We start from the raw sequence: 27,489 nt of genomic DNA, 5'->3' as shown, positions 1-27,489 counted from the left end.
GATTTGAGCGTGTTGCTTGCTTTAATGGTATAGGGCTGACAAATGCTTTATTGGAACTATCCCGGCCTTTGCAGGATGGGAAGTCTCATGCAATGAATTCATTCTTTTGTTTTTATTATTGCTTCTTCGATCAGTTTGGCAGATAATATAGCTAGGAAGTTTCAGCCTTATGAATCCATTCCCTTTTGATTTGTGGCTTCACAGGAAGCTAATGCTTCCTCTTGACATTTACAAAAGAAACAAAAGTATGGTGTGACAAAGGAAGGTATTCATTAGACCGGAACCATCTCTTGCAGCGAATTCAAGTTCAATGACAGTGCTGCTCTTTGTTTTTAGCTACTATGATTCTTTTGCATGCTTTCTTTCTCATTCTTGTTGAAGCTTGATTTGGTTTCTGTTTCTCCATGGCTTTTCCATTAGGACTACTGTGCCAGATCTAAGGATCTAAGCTAGGGTTTCTTTAGGAAGATACCAGAAAAGAGAGAGGAGGGAGAAATAGAACAGAAAGAACTGAGTGAGAGAGAGGAAATTAAAAGAAAGATCACAGAAATTGAAAGGGAAAAGATTCTTGTATTATCTCACAATGAATCCCCACCCTCCAACTAATTGCCTATTTATATACTTTCTATCATTTCAGTTACAATAACAACTGAAACATACAAACAGTTTCAACAGCAAAGTACAACCAAAGAAATTACATGTAATGTACATTTACTGTTTAACCCTTGACTTGTGACAATTGGGACTGAGCAGAAGTTCAATTAAACTGAACTAACCGAACCGAACCAACCGAATCGGTTCAATTCGATTTTTTAGTAGTTGGTTAGCAGTTCAATTAGTTTTTGTAAAAATTTCAGCTAACAATTATCGATTCAGTTTTCGTTGTTAGTGTAACCGAACCAACCGATATGCAAAACAATATCGTTTTGAGTGCATTATAAAAGGAAAACAATAAACAGGGAAGAACTAAACCGATGTCATTTGTTCGGTCCCTCCTTCTAAGTTATTCCCGCCCTTCTATCTTTTTCTTCTCTGATGTCCGATCGGGCCACCTCTCACCACCACCTCTGCCCTTTGTTACCACTACCATTCCTCGCTTTCAGGCTTACCGATTGGAGACGAAGACGAAGGGCCGACTGGTCGAGCGAAAGGCCAAAGTCAAAGGGTTGGCCCTTCATCTTTGTCTCCGATTCGTTTAGCCCTTCGTCTCTCTACAATGTTGATGTTGACCCAGCATGTCTTTCTCCCTCCAATGTGCACCACCATGCTCGCTCGTCAACGCCGATGGCCCATTCAGTAAGTTTTTCTGCAACTTCTATTTTACATTAAAACCTAGATTTACTAAAATCCAACGATTAGATGCTTTTGATTTTTTGGTATGTGAGTCACTAAGCCAAAGCAAATCTAATGGTCGATTCCGATCATCGGAATTCGTCGTGGATGGTGGCCAATGACGTTTTTCCATAAATGTGTTTTGAGTTTTTTTACCATAAAAATTAATTTTTAGATCTACTAAAAATCAATCGTTGGATCAAACTCATTTTTGGATATATGAATCACTACGGTTGGGGGAATTCGATGATCAATTCCAATCACTGGCTAGCTAGGTGGCCGACGACAACAATAAGGTCAAACTAATGTTTAGTCTCTTCGGTTATTTTGTGGGTTAGTTCAGTTTTCGATTTGATTTGATTACCACAACTTAGGTTTCAGTTAGTTTGGTTAATTGGGGTTAATCAATCGGTTTGGTTAAATCATTATATGTGGTTCGATTAGCTCACCCCTAGTGATAATTCCCCCATCTTTGAGAAATTTCTTATCCCCAAGAAATTGCAAAAGCTGAGCCACCCAAGGGAATTGCTTAAGTAAGTCGAGCAAGTATTCCCAAGTAGTGTGATCTAGGTGTAGATAGGACCATTGCACCAAAACTTGAGTTAAGGGCATTGTATTTTGAAAGATAACTTTCCTTTCCAAGATAGCTAGGGGCTCAATGTCCATTATCATATCTTTAGCTGGTACATGGAGATCAATACTAGTAATGCCAGTAGGCCTTATTGATCTTTTCAACAAAGAAACATGAAAAACAAGGTGAATTTGCACTTCTTTCGACAGCTGCAAACAATAGGCTACCTTTCCCATTTTAGCCATTATAAGAAAAGGCTCATAGTACTTCGGACTCTGCTTAGATGCAGTGGAATTAGAAAAACATGCTGTTGAAATCAGGTCACCCTTAAGTATACCATATCTCCCACATCAAATGCTCTTTCACTCCTTTTGTCAACAAATTGTTTCATCCAATTTTGGGCTATAGCCAATTCCTTCTTAATCAACATTAGCACCTCTTATCGTTCTTGTAAATACTAATCCACTGCAACTTTAATATTAGAATATTGCATTATAGCAGGCAATAGAGGCAGTTTATACCCGAATAAAGCTTTAAAAGGAGTTTGTTTCAATGAATCATGAGAACTGGAGTTATACCATCATTGAGCTAGAGATAAACACTTGTTCCAGCTCTTAGGTTTAGAGAGGCAAATACTTCTGAGATAGGTTTCCAAGCATTGATTCACTATTTTAGTCAAACCATTGGATAATAAGCAGTGGACATGTGTAATCCCACTCTCAAATTTCTAAACAACTCCTGCTAGAAATTATTAGTGAATATTTTGTCTCTATAACACACTATAGATAGTGGCATCCTATGAATCTTGACAACATAATCTAGAAGTAAATTTGTAACTTCTTAAGCTGTGAAAAGATGAGCCAAATTCAAGAAATGCGCAAACTTATTTAACCTATACACCACCACCAGTATAACATCTCTTCCTTCAAACTTGGGCAGTCTCTCCACAAAATCCATAGAAATTCACTCCCAAGCCTATTCTGGAATGTCTAATGGATGCAATAGACCAAGGTAGGGAACCTATTCGTGCCTGCAGTGTTGACAAATAGCGCAAGCTAAAACAAATGTAGTCACATCTTTCTTGAGTCTTGGCCAATAGAACATCTGCCTCACCTTGTGAAATGTGACTCTTAAACCAAAACATCTCCTCAAAGGAGAATTGTGTAAGGACTATAAAATTCAATTCTTTAGTCGGTTATCTTCCCCTACCACTAGTCTCCCTTTAAACTTGAGTAAATTGGCTAACAGAGTATATCTAGGTTTACTTGTAGGTTGAATGGCCAATTGAGATATAAGATTCTTAGCCTAATCAGAATTTTCATAACTCACAAAAATTTCTTTCACCCAATTCGAAATTACTACTGATATGGCTTAACAATTTTCTTTCTCTTCCCTTCTAGATAGTGCATCAACCACCACATTCTCTTTGCCCCTCCGATACTGAATTGTATAATCTAGACCCAGTAATTTAGCGATTCCTTGCATCTGTAGTTGCATGTGTACCCTCTGTTATAGCAGGAATTTGAGACTTTCATGATCAATTTTAATAACAAATTGATTTTTCTCCAAATAATGCCTATATTTTTCCACCGCTATCAATACTAAAATTAACTCCTTATCATAAATACTTAATCCCAAGTGCTTTGGGCCTAAGGCTTGACTAATATAAGCTAAGGATTTTCCTTCTGCATCAACACAACTTCTACTCCCATATCACATGCATTAGTCTCAAGAACAAATGGTTTCGAAAAATCTAGTAAAGCTAAGATAGGAGCCTGGGTCATAACTCATTTCAATGCTTGAAAAGCATCCTCTGCTCTTGAATTCCAATGGAAATTCTCCTTCTTAAGCATCTCAATTAAAGGTTTGCTTAATTTTCCACAATTTTGAATAAATCTCCTATAATAACTAATCAGGCCCAGAAATCCCCTAAACTCTTTAACAGTTTATGGTCTTGGCCACTCAACCATAACAACATGATGATGTGTGTACCAACTAGGATGGTAGCTCGGGTTGGGACTCATGGCTCAAGGACTAGGATATGTGGTTATAGGCCTTGAAAGAGAAATTCGAAAGGCATGTCTGGTTGACAAGTGTACTTGTTTAAGGATTAATGAGCATGGTCGAACCAAGGGTGCTGATTTTTGAGATGCGCGATGGCATTCTCAAGTGCCGGGTAGGATATACGTGCCAAAGATCTTGTGATTAAGAGAGGATTATAGTTGGTATAATTTTCCTTGGTATATGTGATCTCCTGTGAATAGTTATAACAGGATTATTTAAAATAAGGTTATAAGGTATGTTCTTCCTTAGTTATTTGATCAGTCAGATGTTAATTTCAATGATGGAATTTTGAGATTTAGGACATATGACAAATTTCGAGGACGAAATTTTTGTAAGGAAGAGAGAATGTAAGAACCCATATTTTCGTGAGGTTGCCACGTAATTTAAGTAAATTTAGAATACCAAAAAATTGGCTTGATAACAGTTATAAGTACCGAATCGACTGTAGGGAATGTCCCGAAATGTAAATGTCTAAGGAAAATGATATGGTCTCAATGAGTGTTTTGAGATAAGATTTATGGTATTAAAAGAAATCGGAATTAAGACTATTTTCGTTACAGCTTCGGACCGACTTAGAAAATCGAATTGTCGTAAGAGGCTTCCGAAATGACAATGGAACTTTCATAGAAGTCAGATACTACATAAGGAATAACTCTTCAGTAGTTTCAAAAAGAAACAAAAGGGTTTACGGCCCAAAAATAAAGATTCGAGCCAAAGTGTAATTTTTGAAAATTTTCGAGGGGGTCGAAATTAGATTTTTTCGAAACGCCGGGGGGTTAAATGAGAAGTTTAGATCATGAGGGTCTTAACAGAAGTTTTGTAAAACTCAGGGGCCTTATGAAAGGGTCAAAATGCATTTCAAAGTTTTGGGGGGTGAAAGTGCAATTTTTGAAAAAAGCTTGGCAGCTGCCCTACCAAGCTTTCGGCCATCCACTCCAACGCCACTTTCGACCACGGGAAGCTCGAGATAAAGGGTTAAAGGACACCGGAACTTGGCCTAGAGCAAGCTATGGCCGACAAAAGTGATTAAAATGATCAAAAATCGGCCGAAAATGATCAAATTTTTTCCCACTGTAAATTGACTTTTGGGGCTACTTTTGGTGCGTTTTGGACCGATCTAAGGCACGAGAGAACCCTAGTGGCCTTGGGTTGTGCGAGGTTAGTCATTTTATAGTTCGATTTTGTGTATAAATAGAGATCTAAAGTTGTCAAAAATTTCAGAATTTCAATCTTCAAATCAACAAGTTTTTGAACAAATTGAGGCACCAAACTATAGGGCTTTTGTTGCCCATGAGTTGAGGGTCATTTTTGAAAATTTTGAGGAATTTTGGAGTTCATTTGAGGGGTGATCGGTATTTCGCCGGCAAAATCGAATCTCGTCAGAGCCGGACTAATTTTTGCTCAGATGGAGATCTTCGAGGTGTTGTTTCAAGCTCAAATTTGGGCAAGGTGATAGACTCAAGGTGGGTCATCTTCTGGTATAGGCCGTTTGATTTACCGGTGTGTCGGAGTGAGAAGATGACTAGAGGTAATTTTTTATTATTTTTAAATATTAAAAATAAAAAAAATAGAGTAAAAATAGAAATAAGAGGGATAAAATTATGGAAAAATGTTCAGAAATACAAGAAAAATGAATAGTTTACTTTTATGAATTTTTATTTGAGAAATTTCATGAGTAAATAATTATTTTAAATTTTTGAAAGGAAACTTAATTAGAAAAAAATAGGAACAGGTTTTGAAAAATTTTCAAAAAAATTTTGAAGATTAGAAATGTTATTTTAGGAATTTTCATGAAGAAAAATTGAAGAAATTATTTGATTAGGTATTTATTTTGAATTTTGAAAGAATTTATGACTGAAAAATAGAGGAAAAATCTGAAAAAAAATATATTATTGATTTTTCTTGGAAATGATTGGTCAAGAAGTGATTTTGTCAAAGGATCTTGACGGTTGGCATGCAAATCGAGGCGATGCGCATTTTTTTAGGTATTCTAAACTTCGTGCTAAAGGTAAGTGGTACTATTCAACCGAATTTAGTTTATGAAAATGGCTTGTAAGTGGTTTGACCCCAAAACCTAATTTTAAGTAAATGATTTTATTCATGTTGTCATATTTTGATGTGAATATGTTCATATAGATTGCATTTACATATATTGATGATGAAATATGCATATGTACACGATGATATTATTGATCATACATTCACATAAGGGTTTGAGAGTACGGGCCGGGACCATTGCTCTTCCAAGGGTGCACCCATACACCTCGGCCTGGTAAGAAAGCTATGAAAATAGAGAGTAGCAATAAGGTACGGTCGGCTCAAACCGAAATGAAATGGAAAATGACATTTTGCATTCATACATGAAATATGTTTTGTTCCCTTAGATGATTCATCATCTAACTTGGGCTTTGCCTCTAGAATATTCAAACGTTCCACATGGAGATTGTAGCAGAAGCGAAGATGAATAAGGCATGAAATGACACTTAGCAAAGTACATGATGAATTGAATGTATGTTATGTAACACATGTATTTAAGTTTTGTTACTTTGAATTCTGAACGTTTTGAGAAATGATGATGTATAACCTTATTTATGATTAATGAGAATGTAAGAATTGATTTATAATTAATGTTAAGATGTTAAGTTTGATTCTATTTTTCGCATTTGATGTTTATGATGATTCTCTTTCAAAATAAATGTATGAAAATTTTGGGATGGATATGAGGAATGATATGGTTTAGCAAGAAAAAAAATTTATTACCCCAAAATTATCCCAAGTTATAATACGTTCGAGAAAGTGAGGTGTTATAGATAGCTAGGACTGTATTTCTCACCACATCTAAAACAATCCTAGTTGCTTGTTCTACCCCATAGAAAGAGGCTTAATCGAGAGTGGATTTGGTAAAGCCCTAAGACTCGAATTTCCTCTCTCCATTCCTTAATTGGCAACCCTAGGATTTCCTCCAATATGTTGGCTGCTTAAAGGCTACACCTTGTGCTTCTTGGAAATTGCTTCCAACGCCAATTCTTGTAGCCTAGCCTTCCCAGCAACTTGCTTAACAATATTAAGCTGCATCATCTTCACCCTTGGCCTCAACTCACCATTTAGGCCACTAATGAAACTAGATACGAAATAGAACTCATTCAAAGTCAGATGAGAAATGAGCATCAATGACTTTAGTTCTTTGAATTTGACCTGATAGTCCATGACAGAACCTTCTTGCTTCAATTTATTAAATTTTTTTATCACATCTACCATTAACCTTTCACCAAATTAGTCACAAAAGTCATCCACAAATTCTAACCAATTAAAATCAAACCTCATCCTACTCCATCCCTAGAACCAAGCATTAGCTATATCATTGAGATATGCTACTGCTAAATTCACCTTCTGACTCTCCGCCACATTATAATACTTAAAAAACCTCTCACATTGCCTAATCCACCACCTCAGTTTATCTCCTTCAAAAATAGGTATATCCAGCCTCAACATTAGAGAATAATGAGAGGTTTGAGAAGATCTGCTTAACTAAATTGTGTGATCCAGTTCAATTCATTCCTCATCTTTCCGTAAGGTAGAAGCATAAGGTAAAATGCTTGATCTAGTAAGGATCGGCTTTGAAGTGGATCTTGGAGGAAAATCCATTGGTAGGCAAGCCTGAGGCATTTTAGAAAGCATCATCAGAAGTCTATCCAGCCTTTGGTGAATTCTTCCTTAACTCTATCAAAAGTCTATATGCTTCTTTCTAAGGTCTAAACAACTTCTCTGGTTGTCGCATTCTCCTTTGAGCCATGACTCACCTCCTCTTGAGTTTATCACAAACCTAATTCCATCATTTCCAGTCTCGCCTCTAACTACTTCAAATGAGTAACTTCGGCCATCTCCTCTGTTTGCCTTCAAAATCAATTCTAGATCAACTACTAAAATCCACCTGAATCAACAATCGAGAATCGATCAGCTTTGATACCAAATTCTAGATTTAAGGATCTGAGCTAGGGCTTCTTTAGGAAGAAATAGGAAAAGAGAGAATTTGAGAAGAAAGAACGGAGAAAGAGAGGAGGGGGAGAAAATTAGGAGAGAGATCAGAGAGATTGAGAAGGAAAAGATTCTTGTATTATTTCACAATAAATCCCATCCTCTGATTGCCTATTTATTGGCTTTTTATCCTTTTAGTTACAATAACAACTGAAAGATACAAACAGTCTCAATAGCAAAGTACAACCAGAAAAATTACATGTAATGTACATTTACTGTCTTAACCTTTGGGTCATGACATATTGTAACATGAAATTTGTCTCATTCTTGATCCATCTTCTTCATTTGGTCATGGTCTTGAACTTTGAACTCTAATTCTGTTTTCATCCACCCATGTCTATTCATTTAGTCTCCTAAAAGTTGGGATTGGGACGTGAAGAATGTGATGCATTGTGGTGGGGGAGAAGAATCACTCTAATTTCTCTTTTCTCCATGTACTAAAGTGTCCCAATCCACTAGGTCTTGGAAGTTTACAAGGAAAGGGCTAAACTCTTGGGATTTTACTTGATTTGGGGTTTAAAAGATGGAGCCAATTAAGGGGATCCAAGGGTCCTTCCAACCATTGAGTGATTCCCCCTTCTCCTAGCAGCTTGCAATCACCTTTTAATAAAACTTCCTTCGTGTGGAGGAGGATTCTCCTCTTGGGGGGCTACTTTCAGCTTTTTCTAGGTAGTTTGCAGGATACTTGTTTGGCTTGCATAGATCCATCCTTACATGGTTTAAAAAGTAAATATTTTAACTTCAGGAGATAGTTCGAGCAGTCGGATGAATAATATATCGATATTAATCCGATGGGTTGCAAGTTCAATTATCGTCTTGCGTAAAGACCAAAAGCTCAACCTCCAATTTATCTCTCCTGACGTAATCAAAAACATGAACATCAAGGGTCGCGCAAGAATGATTATCCCAAAAATTAAATATTTTATGGGCAAATTTTATTTAAACCCTTCGATAGTTTGCGCCATTTTCATGCATTTGGGTGGTTCTAAGACACTATTGGATTTCTATATATGATTTTACTTTGGCAATTTAGGCTCTTATGAGTTATTTTAATTTTTTTATAATTCAAATCCAACGTTAAGGATGACTCATTTGGGCTTATTAACTTGATAGACTACAAGAACCTTAAATTATAAAAATAAATCACATGAAATTTGCATAAAAACAAGAGATATAACATTCTAATTTGGAAGGCATAAAGATAACCAATTTCTAGATCCATCCATTTATGCCATTTTCATTTCTAGATTCATTCATTGGAAGCAAATTATTCCTCTCCTGCAATCCTCAAAGCCATGATTATACAGCTGCTTTCCTTTTTCTGTAAATATGCTTCGAATCATATTTAAATGCATCAAAAGCTTTAGAATTGTTCTTCCAAGAAACACATTCATATATTTTTTTTTTACTATATGTAGAAATTAAGAAATATGTTACAAAGTGAGGGGAGGGAAGCTTGATAGGACCACACAAAGATCAGCATGAACAAGCTTTATCAATAATTCAAATTCCCAAATCTCATGTGTCAGTCATACCCATATGATGGATCTTCAACATATGCCCAACCCTCTCCAATATGCTTGAAGCTTTTATCAAAAATATCATCTCTTATCACCTAAATTAAGATTAGTTACACGGCATCTATAATACTATCATTTACTTTTTAAAAGTCATGTTAATAATGTAACTATATGCACAAAAAAACAAAAAAAGCAATGCAACAATTTTATATGGGATGAGAAAATGATAAAATACAATTTTAATATCATTTTCATATAAAATAATAATAAATTAAGATCAATTGAATATACTCACATTCCATCACATCATATGATTGATATTCTTGTGTACAGAAGCTGGTTATTTTATATTTGTCTTTTGTTAGATGCTTGTCCTAAAATGTTTAATGTAAGAAGAAAGGGAGAGGCAACGTGTGAGGGAGAGGCAAAGTGTGGGGGGCAGTGGGAGAAGGTTTCAGGAAAGCAGGCGAAATGGAGGAGGATATTATTCCAATAGAGCAAATCCACCTATTTGAATACTATTTGTACACTTCATTCTACACTCATGTTTAGACCATTACATTTCATTAAACTAATCAGTGTTTACAGTATAATAAAGTAAAGCTAAGCGTACAATAGAGCTGCAAACTCCATATATAAATAGCATTTCTGTTGTATTATTTATTATTCATTTTATCTTTTCTAAATAAAATTATTTACAAAAGATGTCACAAAAATAATGTAAATAACATGCATTTTTTACGATATGTCACTAGGCCATCCCAGTGCACGGGACTTGTTGAATTAAAGTTAAGAAAGGATTATTTTTGTATACCACCTTCCTTTTGTTTTCATTTAATAATGAGTAAATATAAACAAGATACATTATTCTACATCGAATAAGCACTATTTTATATCCAAGAGACTAGTGGAACATCAACTTCTTCTAATGCCTGCCCCAGTCTCCCAAATCACCATTAATAACCGACTCAAGAGATCTAAAGCATCCAACATATGAACGCTAATAAGTAAATGATAAAATTGGGCAGAATATATAGAATGGTCAAAGATTTTTACAAGAATATATATGCCATGTAATGTGGGTCTCTAGTTGAAAAGAGTCAAAACTCAAAAGAATGATCTTAATTATTTGATATATCAAGACAAGTACGCAAGTATTGCTCTCTTATCACCTGTGTGTATCTACATGATTTCCAGGCTGCCAGACTCCGCAAATTCTCTACACGAGCCCCTCAGTCTTCTACCATGGTGATATCATAAGTTTTCAGGGTAAAAATATAAAAATAAAAAATAAAATAAAAAACCCGAACCTCATTTAGCAACTTCAACTGAGCCACTACGTGCTCACAACGCGTCCCATCCAGGAATGTTAGCAGTGGCCTCATTCACCATCTTCACAAGTCTTACCTGTAAATACACACACACATATGACAAGCTAAGAATTAGAAACCATCATATGAGAGTGCTACAGAAAGCATTAACTGTGATTGTGTGCATATAAGACATAAGCATTCATGGTAAATAAAGCTTAACTTGAGGCACGTTGGTTTCTTTCACATTTTTTTGTACAAGGTTTGTTCCCTTGAGGCACATTGTGTCTGTGTACGTGTTTAACTATCAAAAGGCTCAACTTAAATTGAACCTGTGGGTACCTGAACTGCTTTTTCTATTTCTTTCTTTTTCATTTTCCTTTTGCCCACCCAACAAAAAGTATTTAATTGGGACCCACGGAAATAGCAATCACCTCCGGCTTACCTGGTTCCATCACGTATTTAATTGGTGACGATTGTTAATTTGGCTTTTTTGCTCATGATTTGACAGGTTACATTGCAAGAGTTTTTCAGGATTCATCAACAGGTGTGCCAACACGTGAGCAATCACGTTGAGAGAATGCACTTGTCATGAGGTGGCTGATTAATTCAATATCACCCACTATTACCAATACAACACAAAAACTTCAGTTTAGAACAGGATATACATATTAGAAAGGGTAATAATGCGAAGTCCTATGAATTGAGCAAGAATTATTGACACGTTACATCAGAAGGCTAGGTCACTTGCTGAGTACAAAACTAAATTGAATAGTTTGTAGGAGGAGCTCGACTATCTCAGGCAATCTGTTCTCAAAGCAACTGCCATTTCAGCAAATGATGGACAAATAGTGAGGCTTTGATTTGTTTGTTGTCCTCTTTATTTCTCTCCAAATCGGTAACATCTATGTACATCTCTATACCCATTACCTTCCCTACCCACATGACCATTTAAGTTGCCTCCTATAATTATCTTTTCTTCCTTGCATATTTATTGTGCCAACCCCTCTAAATCTTCCCAAAATTTTGTCTTTATTTACTCTAGTAACCCAACTTATGGTGCATATGTTCTAACAATGGTCATAGTCTCTTCTCCTATAACAGTTTTAGCTGCAATAATCATATTTCCCATTCTCTTGACATCCACTACCATATCCTTTAAAGTCGTATCCATAATAATAGCCATGCCATTCTTAGCTCGATTATACCCTCAATACCAAAGTTTGTATCTAGATCCTGTCAAGCCTATCTCCAATCCATCTCATCTCCTGGAGGCACATAATATTAATTTTTCTTTTAATCATGTTCACCACTTTCATAAATTTCCTGGCAGTCTTGATATTCCATGATACCAATACTTAATCCATTATCCGGGACTAACTTCTTTACTCACATCTATTCATGAAAATTTGAGAACCCAGACAGATTTAACACTACATCTTGACATCGATACAGCAATCTTAGCTCATTTTTCGCTATGCTCAGGCACTGTAGAACATTGATATGAATTGGATATGCCCCAACAATTTTCCATTTGTCAAGAATTCATATTATTTAATTCAACAAATTTTATGCTGGTTGTAGGCTACCTAACACAACCCTCTATTCAGGCTAGGGACCAGCCGTAAATAGGAATTTAAGGTGGATTTATCTAAATAAATTTTACAAATTTAAGGTGAAGGTCCTGATCTATCCCCCCCTCCCACCCAAACTTTGTTTTCCTCCAGAAGCAAAGGTATGCCTTTATGTGTGTATATATATGCATGGACTCCGAGGTCTGATGGATGTGGAGATCCCAGATCTGGTAGAGAAAACTCCCAGATCTCGGATTCACAATCCCAGATCCAGGAGAGTAATGCTACCCTTGTTTCTCAGATTTCTCAGCTTTAGATGCGCTCAAGATTTGGCTTGGTATATGATTTTAATGTTGATCCATGCAATTGAAGGAGGTAACAGAGCGGATTAGACCTCAAATCGAACAAAAGTCAGATGAGAGAGATTCACCATTGGAACAAATACGAACCAAGATGAAATGCCATCACCACACCAATTTTTTAATGTTTACATCTACCTATGTTGTTTGTGCTGATGATGGAATTTGAATTTGGTTCCTTCAGTCCTTCAACTTTAAACTTGCAGTTGGGACAAGAGCATTCAGGTTCCAACCAATTTAAAAGTTTTTGCTAATTTGGAAGAAGGCAAATTCCATTTGTCAAGTATCAGTATGCATGTGTAGCATCCATGTCAGGATGTGCTTCACTCTAATATTAAAGATGATACGCTTGCCAAATAGGCATTGGTTGGAAGTGACAAGAAGATGATGGAGATGGCTGGAGTAATTCACAAAAAATGTTTCAGGGGGCTGCTCTTGGATTGAGTTTATTGCCACATAGGTTTCATGAGGCGCGCCTCTCGCCTCGGCGCCTTACCGTGCAAGGCAAGGGCCTTGCTGAAATCGCCTCGCCTCAGCCCAGGCAAGGCGCCTTGCGCTTAGGCGCGCCTTTAACAACTATGTATTGCCACCGCAATTATCAGGGACATAATTGTTGAAGGTCCTAGCTCTGCATTTTTTTTATGCCATGAAGATGGCTGAAATGATATTATTAATTATATTGTTTATATTTGAGTATTGTAGAAATATATTCGCAATTTTAGTTTTAAGTAAAGTGTTCCTGTTTATAGTTGGAAATCCAGAGTTAGAATCATGTTGGATATTCTACTGCATTATCAATTTTGTAATGTATCATTGAAGTTATTTTTATATTAGAGTTGTAGCTGTTTATTTATTTTTATGTAGCTTATGAATTTAATTACAGTTAGTTGGATTATATTAAACATAAATAGGTTTGGTTTTATTTTTCATGAGTAAATTTAGAATGGGTTACTCGTGTTGAGCCATGCTGTGTTGTTATTCATTTTATTAAATGGGCTATATACATCATGTTGACACAATTTATTAGTTACACGAGTTATATAGGTCATGTTGTGAAAATTCAGGTTCACACAATCTATTAGTTAAACAATTATATGAGTCATGCCATGCTGTTTGTGCATTAAACAAGTCGTGTTTAGGTTTAAGTATTTGGCATGATTAATTAACATATCGTGTCCAAGTCAACCTGTGTTTTATATTCAAAGGTTAACACAACTTGAACTCAACCTGTTAACATGAATTGCCGCCCATACATTTTATACCCAAGGCTATATTTGTAATAAAAGAAAGAATAGTATAAAAAATTATAACAATCATACATACATTTTCCTAATATATGGTTAATTTGTTTAAGTTCATAATCTATATTTTAAGAATACTGTGCAATATATTTTAATGTTCATTTTTAATCGCAAATATAATTATTTGTATTGATTTAGTTAACTAATTTGACCCATGATTTGTCCACAATTTGACCCTAGTCCAACCGTCAATCTTGACCCTTACTCTTTTCTGATTCACTACTCCAGTCTAGTTTTCAAAACATTGCATAAAAGTTGGTCTCTTTTCTAGTGGCAAAGATGCTGGAATCTGTAGGCATAGCTATTCTTAGCTCATAGTAATTTTTATATTACGATGTGTTAGGAATCAAGTAAATGTTATATATATAGAGAGAGAGAGATATATAATATATAGTTTGAATAAAGGATTAAGGCAATTTCTAGTGTACAGACCAAAATCATATTACATTTTTTATTAGGTTCCTTCATTCTTGCTTTCCTCAGTTTCTTACAGGAGCAAGTTCAATGCAAAGGTAAGGGTGGAGGAACAGGGTAGGGTGACTTTCTGAAATTTAAAAAAAAAAAAAAAAAGCTGCAGATAGTTTTATTCTAATTATTCTGCACCAACTTTAAGGGCTCTGAATTTAGAAGTAAACTACAATCAATCCCAAATCATTAAAACTCAAACCTGGATATATTTTATCAATTAAAACTCATTTCATCTTAGCCTAAATATAGAATATACTTGTATAAATCTCAGCACAGTAGGAGTTCATCCTTCAGAACACAATACTTGAGAATAAGGTAGATGCAACCCAAAAACAAGATTCATTGCAAGCATGAGATCATCATTACCGATTGTACCCAAGGGCTTGCAAAGTTCTTTTTTTGTTGTGTGTTCATTGTTTTCATGCCCCACCTAGTGCATTAAAACATATGATTGTTGTTGTTCATCTTTTCATGTAAAATCTTATTCTATACTTCTATGATCAAGAATAATTTGAATGTGCAATACAAATTGTACTCATTTTTCAATAGGTTAATTGAAGCTAAAGGTTATTTACTTCTAGTTACTTACTGAAGCTAAAAGTTATTTACTTCTAGTTACTTAACTTCGACACCTACATAATTTTTATCAATTATTTTGGTAATTTAACACATTATATCATCATATATCAGTTTGACAATTGTTTCCCTATGAAAATTTTAACTATCTAGGTTGCCATCTGAAAATTATACCTTTGTTTGAGGCTGACTAAAAATCTTTTAAAAAAAAAAAAGCTCCCTCCTAATTTCATATTTGAATTCTCGACAGAACACCCCCCCCCCCCCCCTCCTCCCCACCCAAAGGAAAGTTCTATCTCACCTGCTGTGTACAAGTAGTTGAGCCTCAAATTTCTAATTGCCCAAATATGTGTACTGAATTGAAGCAGTAACAAGTTTGCAGGGATTCCTAGAGAAAATAGCCTTTGATTAAATGGTTATAAACCTAGTTCAAATCAATAAATTCAATTGATTAAATGCAAAAGGCAACCTTATTTTGGAAAGCAAATAATTTTGTGTTTGCTCTTAAGCAGCAAACGTTCACAAAATTTAGGCCCTACTACATAAGACTTTACTAGAGTTATAGTTTCCTAAATGGTCATTGCTTAATAAAATGAAATACACTTACCACACTTTCAGGGACTCCTGGAGGCGGTAATGAAAGGTTCCTTGGTGGAGGACCACGAAGGTATGATCTCTTGTCAAAACGCCATTCCCCAATCTTCCCATATGTTAGCTTTCCCTGGATAATCACAGATTAGAATTAAGTAACTTAAACAAAAAGGAAAGCAACAAAATGTCTTCATTAAATGTTCCAGGGCACTGCACAAGTAAAATAAATGATACACAAAACAAGAAATTGACACATGAATCAACAAAACAGTAATGGCAAGACGGAAGTCACTTACCTTCATATCATAGTCACAGCCATATGTGTAATGGATGATGAAGTTCTTTCCAACTACCAAATCCCATGGTGGCTGAAACATGGCACAGATGAAGGTGAATAATATGCCTGTAATCTACAGAAATTTGTAGAATAAAAAAAGAAGAAAAAAAAACTTCACACAAACCTGAATCATAAAATCTTTGTGAAGAATATGCCTTACACCATGTAATGAAGATGCTACAGCATATGCATACCTTAATCAACAAATAAATGGAAGCTATGTCAGCATTTTCAGCAACATGAAATATAGTACTATCAAATAAACATAATATAAACACTACTCACATTTCCAGCACCCATCCAAAAGCTTTGTCAGTCTCTGGATCATCTTTCATCCTCAAGGAAACATTCATCCATGTAGGTGCAATAATTTCCAAAAGGGACTGCACCAATCCATCAGTTAAGACCACATTATGAACAAGAATATAAGAGGGTCAGGACAGATCATTGCTGCTGGCATGTTACTTTGATTTGTCAAAATGAGAATCAATAGACATTGAGTTTCAAACTTTCATGAGGAACAATGCCTAGACCTCTTTACAAGAATCTCATGTGGAGAAAATTATTAAAGTACTGAGATGCCAGTTAAAAGCCACATTAGGGTAGGCTACTCTACCTTCTTGATAATTGCTGGAGAATTACCAATAGGATCGACATCACTCACAGGTCCCAGCTCTTCAGGATAAAACTTCCTTATAATTTTCTCATTCTCAGTTGGTTTTATATAGAAAAAAGGGTAAGCTGTTGGGTGGTCACCATGTGCCAAATTTGGCAAAGGATTCACAAATATGTGATCAGGCTCAGCCATTAGAACATATCTGCATCAAAAAAAAAAAAAATGTTAGTTTTAGATTGACAGAATTAAGTGAAAACAAAAGCTCCTAATTATCTAAATAAAACACTCACTCTTCCTCTATTGTTGCTTTTTCCAGCCATTGCACAAAAGCCCATGGCCTGTTTAAGACAATGTAACCCTGGATAGTTGATATAACATTTATATTAATTACAAATCAAACACAAATGGATTTTGCAATACATGAGAAAAAACAAGTGCAGTAAATTTTTGAATGAACACAGGGATCAAGAGAGGACAGAAAGAAAAGGGGGGAAGAAGAAGAAGAAGAAGCAAATAAAGTAAGAAAGGAAGAACCAAGTCCCCATTTGGTTCCAGTCTCATTGTTATTTTTTCTCTTTTGCCTTCCCAAAACAATAACAGCTTTGAGAACACTATGCAGCCATTTAATTGTGGAAAGTTTTCCAGTTTTTATATCTAATTTTCAATAAAATCTCTAGTTTTCATTTTCCATAGAAAATTGAAAAACTCATTCAAATGTTTTTAATGTAGAAACTTAGGGCCTCTTTACTTGTAGAAAACTACTAGAGTAGTTTTCCAAAAAATATCTCTACAAAGATAAAAAATTGAAAACTATGTTCAAAATGGTTTTTTTTTTCTTTCCTAAATTAGAGAATAGAAAACAAATTTTCTGTTTTCTAAAATTGTACTAGACTTTAGAATATCTTCAAGATGTTCTCTAGGGAAAACACACTTTTCTAATTTGAGCCCCACTTTGAATTCTGTTAATAACATGTTTTTTCCTTTTGCTTCTCTTTTTCCTAGTGTTTCATTTGCACCCACCCGCACCACAGCTTCCTCTCTTCTTCCCCACCACCCTCTACCACTGCAACGGCAAGCATAACCGGCCTCTTCTCTTGTCGTCCTCATCCCTGCCACTGCAACTACACCCTTTGCCACTGTGAAAGCAAGCACCATCGATGCCCTCTTCCCCACCACCCTCTTCCTCTCCTCTTGTCGCCTCATCCCTCAACCAACACCACCGAGCCTCCCTTTGCCACTACAATGCCGACAGCTCCTCTCTTCATTAGGTCGCCCTAACCATTCACCTCTCCCCTTGCTGTTGCTCTCTACATTTCTTCTTCTGTTTGATTTTGAACACATTCTCTCGTTTCTAAAGTCTAAAACTGGTTTCATATTTAATAGAAATGAACATGTTTTTCATTTTTCTCTGATTTTCTATAGAAATGGAAACATAAAAACAGAGATTAAAACTGGAGATGGAAAATAGAAAATGTTCTCAACAAGTAAACAGGCCCTTAATTTCCAATCTAGAAAATTGGAACATATGTTCAAAAAAGAGAAAAACGTAGAGGGTTTTTCTTTGTGCAATTGTAACTTGTGTTAGAAGGAGAAAGAGATGATTTAGGGAAAAAAAAAATTGTGGAGAACAGCATTTTCCAAATCTCCAAATTAGTAAGGAAAATTTGGAAAAACTCATTTTAAGAGTTTTCCAAGTTCAGTTAAATTTTGGAGACTTCTGAATCTCCATTTTCTGTTTAGAAAATTTTTTTATTTTAAAAGTTTTCTAATTTTCCATTTTCTGCAGAGTAATTTTCTGGAAAACTGGGACTAATTTTCACAACAAAACAGCCCCCATCTCTTTCAAAAATTTCATTTTGTATTAGAATGATTTTTTTAACCCACAAAGTAACTTCTTGTTTTATTTTCCCAAAAATGGGGTGCTTCAGCAAATTTTTCAAAAATATTTTCCCAAACTAGCTGCAGAGTTTACAAAACAGTTTTCAAAATTGTGACAAAAAGGGCCCATATCTCAACCTTCAGCCAAACAAAAAATTTAACTGCCCACCTTCCAATTGTATCCATCACTCTTGAAACATTTCTTAACTTGCTTCATCTCCTTGCTAAACAGATCAGAAATAATAAGTGAAAAGATTTACCCTAGACGTCAAATCATATAACAAATGTCAAAGTCACACAGGCCAATTCAGGTTTCACAAAGTTTAATATAGCATTTCTGGAATATATTATAAAAGTTATGGACGGGCAACACTTAGGTGTACAAATATTTAGATGATAGTTTCACCTTTATAATATATTTAACAAGTATATGTGTGTATTGCAGTTATTCCAGCTAAGACCAGGTCGCATTCCTAGCATCAAATGCTGATCAATGCAAAATTGAAAGTTAACCAAAACTCATGTTATCATGTTCATTTTGATATAACTGGCAAATTTACCAGTTACTAACAACATACCAAGCTTTTATCCCACCAGGTGGGGTCAACTACATAAATTTGATTTTCTATCATTTTTATCTATGGTCTTATCTTCTATAAAGTCCATATTACTAATATTGTACTTAAGTGTCTCCCCACCAAGTTTTTCTTGGTCTTCCTTTATTTCTTTTGCTAATTACTTGTTCCATTTCATTGACTCTCCTGATAAGAGCTTATACTCGCTTTTTATTTACTAGCATAACTGAGAAAAAAAATTCTAAATTTAGTCAATTTCCTTCCTACCTAATGGATATTTGTGCTCCTTTACTGGAAGATAGAAACTAGAGAAAGCAAATACAAATATTTAAAATCCAGTTTACAAGGACGAGTATGGTTCAATTCCTAAACCAATAGTCAATTCCATCATAACTTAATAAAAATTTAGGGGAAAGAAAGCTCATTAGTTCAGGAATATAAAATATTTAAAAAATTGAATCAGCGCACTTAATATTTAGTATTAGCTCTTTCAAAAAAATTGGCACTAAAGAAAAAATCACTATTAGACAAATGACTACCTAATTATATTCATAAACATGATATAGATGTACATACATTCATGTATAAACACACACACAAAAGTTGTAAACATAAAAAATTTAAATAAAAATAGAATTATAAATATTAAAATTATAAACAAAAATGAAAATTAATAATTTTAATCCTAATTTACAATTTCTTTTCATTACGGAGGATCTTATTTGGATAAAATTCAAATTATGACAATTGAATTGAAATAAAACTAATTGAAATAGGATTCCATTGGATGAATCTTGAAGCAGGAAATGCCTCATACTAAACAAACAAGCCCCACCAGTTTAATGAACACAAATGTTTCTTTGTTTTGAACAAAGAGTTACGAATGTGTTGTAACAACTATAATTTGAAGTTTCTGCAATATTTGTTCTAAATGTTTGGGATGGAGATGCAATAAATATATCATGCTAATCTAGCACTCTTATTGGGAACTCAAAAGATTTAAACAATTTCAAACATAACTTGAGAAACCCTTTCAAATGACACTCTTTAATACTCTCACCCTTACTAGACAAAGCATAATGGAAGTCCATTCCATTTGTTACTAGTTCCAATATGCAACCAAAATGAAAATTTCAAAATAATACCTTTGTTAGATTCTTGACTTGCCCCCATATCCAGCCAGTCCCAGCACTTTAACCCTTCATCAGAGAAACTAGAAGAAACACATGGTTGCCAAAGTCGAATTTCAAGTCTTTCATCTATAGTCAACATACAGCTTTTGTCTTCTTTGGGCTACAAGTCTAGTCCTAAGTGTTAGCCTTGCTTATATCAGACTATCAAGTAGGAGACAAGGTCTAAAATACAAAAACTTAGAGGTGTCATTTAAATTGAAGCTCAATTAATAGTTTTTGTTACAGGCATAATCTGTCTTATATATCCGGTCACACCATCTGCCTTTATAATCTCTTGTACAAGTCCTCATAATATTCCCAAAGCTTGAATTGTTTGTTCATCCATCTATGGATGACAGTTTGTACTCAACTTTACCTTACTAACTAGGCTTAGCTACAAACTCTCTCAAAATCTAAAGGTAAGCCTTCATATGATGTTCATTACACTCCATGAAGTCTTACCCACCATTTCTTCTACATAAAACCTAGCTAATTTTTCCATGCATAGAGGTTTTTTTCCCTCTGAAAACTGAACTATCCTTGTTAGTTTATCCACTCAATCACAATCCAACTGGCATCATTTCCTCTTACCCCTAGGGTGTGCTACCACAGTATTCATGGTTCCATGTTCTCATTCCCACCTCATGTGTCAATAAAGGTCACATGAAATATACGACTATATGAGTCTCTAATACACAGTTTATCTGCTAAATTAGTGAACACTTAGATACAAACATTATCACCTCTCTCTTTATACAAGGCCACCAATAAACTTCAAATCTCTATGCATCTTGGCATTGCTATGATGGGTGATGTAAATGTGACCTATAAACTTCTAAAAATTCTTTCAAACATTCTTAGTTGGTACACCATGCCCAGCCCTATGTCTGAAAATTCCTACTAGCTCCTCAAAGATTTATACTTCTACTCAGTGCCTACTGGACTTTCAAACTTGCCATCAAAACACCCAATGTACCCACATCTTATTCCACCATCAAGTAGCTAAAATCTTCTAACCAAGTTCATTGGCTAACCCTTAAACTAGACACCCCTGATGGTTCTTTCGACTCTAACTATTACATCCGCATTGCCTTTTTCTAGAAGTTCATGACAGGACAATTGTAATGCTAAGACAGATCAATAACACTATTTATTTATTTCCTTCTGTAAAATAGATATTTTAAACTTTATCTATATAGAACTCAAACTATTCTCAGTATAAAAAACACCTCTACAATGTCAAGGCCAAAAAAAAAAAGATGCGTATGATAGTTTTTATTCATGCCTCCTTGGTACATTAACCATAGACGATCACCCTTCCAAGCTACAAGAGGACACAACCTTAAGAATTTGCAAGGCATCACTACATAAACCAAAAACCTCCTATTCCTCTGTTTTGAGGGGCTAAAGTTTGCCTCTTCTTCAGTTCCTAAAAACCCCTTCCATATTCCTTTGTTCACTCAAGCTTGACATTCTTCTTATTCAATTTCTCTTCTCAACAACACTGCTATTCAAATAACCCCTGTAGACAACTTATGGAACTTTCCTCTATCGAATGGTAATCTAATATATAAGCTTGTATATTAGCAATTTCCTTGCTACTTCCATCCTTATCTCCTCCGTTTGTCCTCTATCAACCTCAATCACATTGGCTAGGTATATTTGACACACTTTTTTGAAACAGTTGACCAGCCTTTACTATCAAAAGGAAGACGTTAGTCCTTGAACTTTACTAACTCTCAATATGAAATGCTAATCCTAGGTCTACCTTCTTACGAGAATCCACTAAGGCAATAATGTCTATATAAAAAATTCACTCCCAAAATCATCTGAAAATCCAACAAATCATGCCTGACTATCATCAAGTCAATGCCTTTTACTTTCATCAAACAACCCTTATAAAACCATTATTTTCCATTGGAAAAACCTTAATGATACTGATTCCCTTGTTTTCCTTACTTGATAATCAACAAAGATCATGTTTCTTTGACTTGACAGACTTCTTGTATTTCTGTGACTAAGACAACCATGATTAATCATTCTTAAACACTGGGCAATGGTATATTGCAACCCCCATAAACACAATGTCAACTACTTAAGATGATATATATGATATACCATGTGTACCACCACCTCTAAGCATGTGGAATACGGACCTAGCAATTGCTGTGGGAGACATGGCCACCATAAAACAAAAATTTTCTCAATGTTACCAATATAGACATAACCAGACAAGAAAACAAAAGATATCAAAAGTGAACTAAAGAATACCCTAAAAGCCCTTTAGTAATGGACTGACCGTGGGTATGTTGGGTTCATAAGCACAAATCTTGGCCCTACTAAAAGTTGCTTCCATCAATCACAAGGACTCAATCAAAAGGGGCATATCTATAAGTCAAACTCTAGGACCTTAAGCTCTTATACCAACTCTTTCATGAGCCAAAAGAGGGTTCATGACCAATGCCTAACCCTTAATGAACCATAGGTCCATTAGGGCCAAGAAAACTTCTATATGTACTGTAAAGTTTAGGAAGAAAACCCTAGCTTTTAATATGTATTTACAACCTAATTAAACTCATAGATTATACACCTATATATACAAATACAATGGGCCATGGGCTCTAATATAAGATTAACCCTAGATTATAACCATATAACTCAACACTTCCCCTCAAGTTGGAGCATATATATCATATGCACCGAGCTTGCTACAAATATGCTCAATTCGAGGACCCCTAAGAGATTTAGTGAAGACATCTGCTAACTGGTCATTGGAATTGACAAAATTTGTGGTAATACAGCCTGATAAAATCTTCTCTCGGATGAACTGACAATTTATCTCGATATGTTTGGTCATCTCATGAAAGACTGGATTGGAAGCAATATATAATGCAGCTTGATTGTCGCAAATTAATCTCATCTGTGATCTCCCCAAACTTGAGCTCTTGAAGCAATTGTTTTAACCAGATAAATTCACACGTTGCCAAGGCCATAGCACGATATTCTGCTTCTGCAGTCAATCTAGCAACAACCTCCTGCTTTTTACTTTTCCAAGATACTAGGTTTCCTCCAACTAGAACACAATATCCTGAAGTAAACCGTCTATCAGAGGGAGAACCTGCCCAATCAGCATCAAAATATCTAACAACTTAAGTATGACCTCTGTCCTCATACAATAGTCCTCTACCTGGAGCTCCCCTAATATATCTCAGAATCCGAACTACCGCATCCCAGTGGCTATCGTAAGGAGACTGCAAAAACTGACTGACAACACTAATTGAGAAAGAAATATCTGGGCGAGTGATAGTGAGATAATTAAGTTTTCCGACTAGCCTGCGGTATCTTCCAGGATCAACAAGAGGCTCCCCTGTCCTAGTAAGAGCTTTACATTAGGGTCCATAGGAGAATCTATAGGTTTACAATCAAGCATCCCAGTTTCTTCCAAAATGTCTAACACATACTTTCGTTGAGAGATAACAATACCAGAACTGGATTGAGCAATTTCTATGCCAAGAAAGTATTTAATTAACTCCAAGTCCTTAGTCTGAAAATGATGGAAAAGATGTTTCTTCAACTGAACAATACCATCATGATCATCACCTGTAATAACAATATCATCTACATAGACAACCAAGTATATACACCTCCCCTATGATGTGTGTTTATAAAAAACCGAATGATTAGACTCACTAGGAGTCATACCAAAGTCTTGAATGACAGTATTGAAACGACCAAACCAAGCTCGAAGAGACTGCTTCAACCCATATAGTGAGCGACGGAGTTTACAAACCTGTCCAGACTCCCCCTGAGCAACAAACCCAAGAGGTTGCTCCATATAAATCTCCTCTTGAAACTCACCATGTAAGAAGGCATTCTTAATGTCTAGCTGATACAACGGCCAATGGCGCATAACTGCTATAGAGAGAAACAAAGGAACAGAGGACATCTTAGCAACAGGGGAAAAAGTGTCACCATAGTCAAGACCATAAACCTGAGTATACCCCTTGGTAACCAAACGGGCCTTAAGGCGATCAACATGCCCATCAGGACCCACCTTGATAGTATAAATCCACCGACAGCCAACAAGAGATTTCTTTGGGGGTAAAGGGACCAAATCCCAAGTACCATTGGAATGCAAAGCAGTCATCTCATCCACCATTGCTTGTGGCCACCCCGGATCAGAAAGTGCCTCACTAACAGTCTTAGGTACTGAAACAGAGGATAAGGAAGACACAAAAGCACAAAAAGGAGACAAGAGACGGTGATAGCTAAGAAAGTTATAAATGGGGTAAGGATTGAGAGAAGAACGGATACCTTTCCGAAGGGCAATAGGAAGTAGATCCTCAGAAGGCAAGACCGCAGTAGGTGGAGAGACTGGAGGAGGATGTGAGGCAGCAAGAATCACATAAGTAGTAGGAGACATGGGAAATGGCGCAGGAACAACATCTCCACCGGGAGGAGACCGAGGCTGATGACGCCGATGATACACCTACAATGGGGTAGAAGAAGGAACAGGGAGAATAAAAGCGAGAGGACTCGCGGGAAAAGGGATGGCCTTAAAAATGGGTTGACACTCGGAAGGAGGTGAAGAGTAGAAAGGAGACGACTCAAAGAAGGTAACATCCGCCGAAAGAAAATAGCAGCGGGTGTCAGGAGAATAACGCCGATAACCCTTCTGAAGGCGAGAGTAACCAAGAAAAATGCACTTGATAGACCAAGCAAACAATTTATCTTGACTGGAAGACAAGTTATGGACAAAGCAAGTGCAACCAAAGACACAGGGAGGAAGAATATATAATATAATGGTTGATCAGGAAACAAAAGAGAGTGAGGAATCTGGTGCTGAAGAACTGAGGAAGGCATCCTATTAATGAAATAGCAAGCAGCAAGAACAGCTTCAGCCCAAAAGCGAAAAGGGACATGATGATGTAGAAGAAGAGTGAAAGCAGTTTCAATCAAATATCTATTTTTACGCTCAGCAACCCCATTCTGCTGTGGTGTATATGCACAAGATGACTGATGCAAAATCCCCTGAGAAGACATAAAAGTAGTAAAGGGAATAGAAAAATACTCAGGGGCATTGTCACTGAGCAATACTTGGGCAGAGGTATGAAATTGAGTTTTGATTTCAGCACAAAAGGATTCAAAAATTGAGAATAACTCAGAACGATTTTTCATTAAATATAACCATGTGCAACGAGAATAATCGTCGATAAACATTACAAAATATTGAAAACCCAAAACAGACACGACACAACTAGGACCCCAGACATCGGAAGGAACTAAAGCAAATGGGGACACAGCCCGATTATTGACACGCTTTGGAAAAGAAGTGCGAGACTGTTTTCCAAGTTGACAAGACTCATTGTGGAAGAGTTAAATAGTTAGTGTTGTCAGTTTGTTTGTTAATTCTGTTATTTTTAAGTTAGCTTTGTTTACTCAGCTATTTGTCTAGCTGATATGCGGCATTATGCGCCTATATAAGGAGAGCAACTCTATTAGTTTAGTATGTATCTTTGATCCTTGTGATCTGTTTTTCTGTAATTCAAGTTCCTTTGCTCTTGGATAGTTTCTTTCTTCTTCGTAATACAGTTCTGTCGTAAATCTAATTCTCACATGGTATCAGAGCCATTCTGATCTGTTCCAATGGCCTTAGATCGAGTTGTTAGTTCCGCCTCCGCTTCTCCTCCTCGTCAATCCTCATCAAATATTTCTATCTCCTCACAATCAGATTTCTCAGCTATTGTGAAGGCCTTTAGCTATATTCCTTTGAAGCTAGACACGAGGAATTATATTTTCTGGAAGGCACAAATTCTTGTCACGATTCGTGCCTTTGATCTTGTTCTGTTTTTGAACAAGACGTCTCCTCCTAAGTGTGTGACTGATTCTAATGGTGATTCGATAGTGAATCCAGAATACTTGAGCTCGATTCGTTCAGATCAAATGCTCCTTGACTGGTTATTCTCTACGATCAACGAGGAAGTGCTCGCTCAGGTGATTCACTTGGAATCGTCAATTGAGGTATGGATTCTGTTAGAGAATTTATATGCAAGGCAGACATTGGCCAAATCGTTTCAACTCAAGTAGCAGTTGAGATCTATTAAGAAGGATGGAATGTCTGTCAACGACTATATTCTGAAAATTAAAACTATCGGTCACTCGCTTGCTACTATAGGAGAACCTTTAAATGACAATGAGTTGTTATTGGCAATTTTAAATGGCTTAGATCAAGATTATGATACAGTTGTAAGTCTTGTCACTTATCAAATGGATGAAATCGATTTGGAGAAAGTCCAGTATCTACTTTTAATGCATGAACAACGTCTGTCTACTAAGAATTAGGCCCTGACTGCTCTAAATCTTGATCAAGTCACTTCTCCTTTACAAGCAAATGTAGCATCATCTTCGTCTGCTCAGAATAATGAAGACTCAAGTTTTGCCAGAGGAGGATTCAATCAATGAGGAAATGGTAATGGATTCAAAGGAGGCAGAGGTCGTGGTAGAAATTCAAATAGGCGAGTTTACTATCAACTTTGTGGCAAACCTGGTCACTTTGTAGATCGATGTTATTATCGATTTGACCGAAGCTTTCAGATGACACCTAATGGCAGATCACAAGGAGGTCACAGTGGTTATCCTGGTTCTCAATTGGATACTTGAGCTTATATGGCCTCCCTAAATGAATCTAACGGAGCCTACATGACTGATTACAGCTCATATCAGAGTTCTCACTATGGTAATTTTTCAAAACCAAATTTGTATCCTTCTAACTAGTTTGTTTCATCACCTAATCTTCCAGATCAGTCCTGGTTCGTGGATTCTGGAGCCACAAATCACATTACTTCAAATTTAAACAACCTGTCTTTACATACGCCTTATCATGGTGCAGATAAAGTCACTATTGGTAATGGTAAGCAACTACCTATAACTCACATTGGTACTAGTTCTTTACAAACCTTACCTCAATCCAATTCTGTTTTGTATGTGCCAAATATTCTTCATGTTCCTAGTATGACCAAAAATTTACTCAGTGTGTCTCAACTCACACGAGAACACAATGTTATTGTCGAGTTTCACTCTAATGTTTGTTTTATTAAGGACAAAACATTCGGACTGGTGCTGCTCTAGGGACACCTTAAGAATGGGCTTTATAGGCTGGAACCAACTTCTAAATCTGCTGGTGATAGCAAGTCGACCTATTCTCTAGAAT

The 27,489-nt window shown here is 36.0% G+C and overlaps 1 protein-coding gene across 9 annotated transcripts in view; it reads right to left on the bottom strand.

The window, feature by feature from the left end:
• Positions 1-10,530: 10,530 nt before the first annotated feature.
• The window catches only part of LOC127806548 (hydroxyproline O-arabinosyltransferase PLENTY-like), a 30,752-nt gene continuing 13,793 nt past the window's right edge, over positions 10,531-27,489 (bottom strand). For 5 of the 9 annotated variants that reach the window (XM_052343945.1, XM_052343937.1, XM_052343914.1 and 2 more), the window contains 7 exons: positions 16,945-17,012; positions 16,655-16,856; positions 16,324-16,421; positions 16,163-16,232; positions 15,998-16,069; positions 15,718-15,831; positions 10,531-10,929 (listed from right to left, as the gene is read on the bottom strand). In XM_052343945.1, the coding sequence (XP_052199905.1) occupies positions 10,867-10,929; positions 15,718-15,831; positions 15,998-16,069; positions 16,163-16,232; positions 16,324-16,421; positions 16,655-16,856; positions 16,945-17,012 (687 nt within the window). In that variant the 3' untranslated portion in view covers positions 10,531-10,866. The remainder of the gene's footprint in view (positions 10,930-15,717; positions 15,832-15,997; positions 16,070-16,162; positions 16,233-16,323; positions 16,422-16,654; positions 16,857-16,944; positions 17,013-27,489) is intronic. The other 4 variants (XM_052343968.1, XM_052343976.1, XM_052343931.1 and 1 more) reach the window with 4 other exon arrangements.

The sequence above is a fragment of the Diospyros lotus genome, chromosome 1 (assembly GCF_014633365.1).
Source record: "Diospyros lotus cultivar Yz01 chromosome 1, ASM1463336v1, whole genome shotgun sequence".
Classification (NCBI taxonomy): domain Eukaryota; kingdom Viridiplantae; phylum Streptophyta; class Magnoliopsida; order Ericales; family Ebenaceae; genus Diospyros; species Diospyros lotus.
The sequence above is the reverse complement of the archived record's forward strand: the minus strand, read 5'-3'. Positions and strand labels throughout refer to the sequence as shown.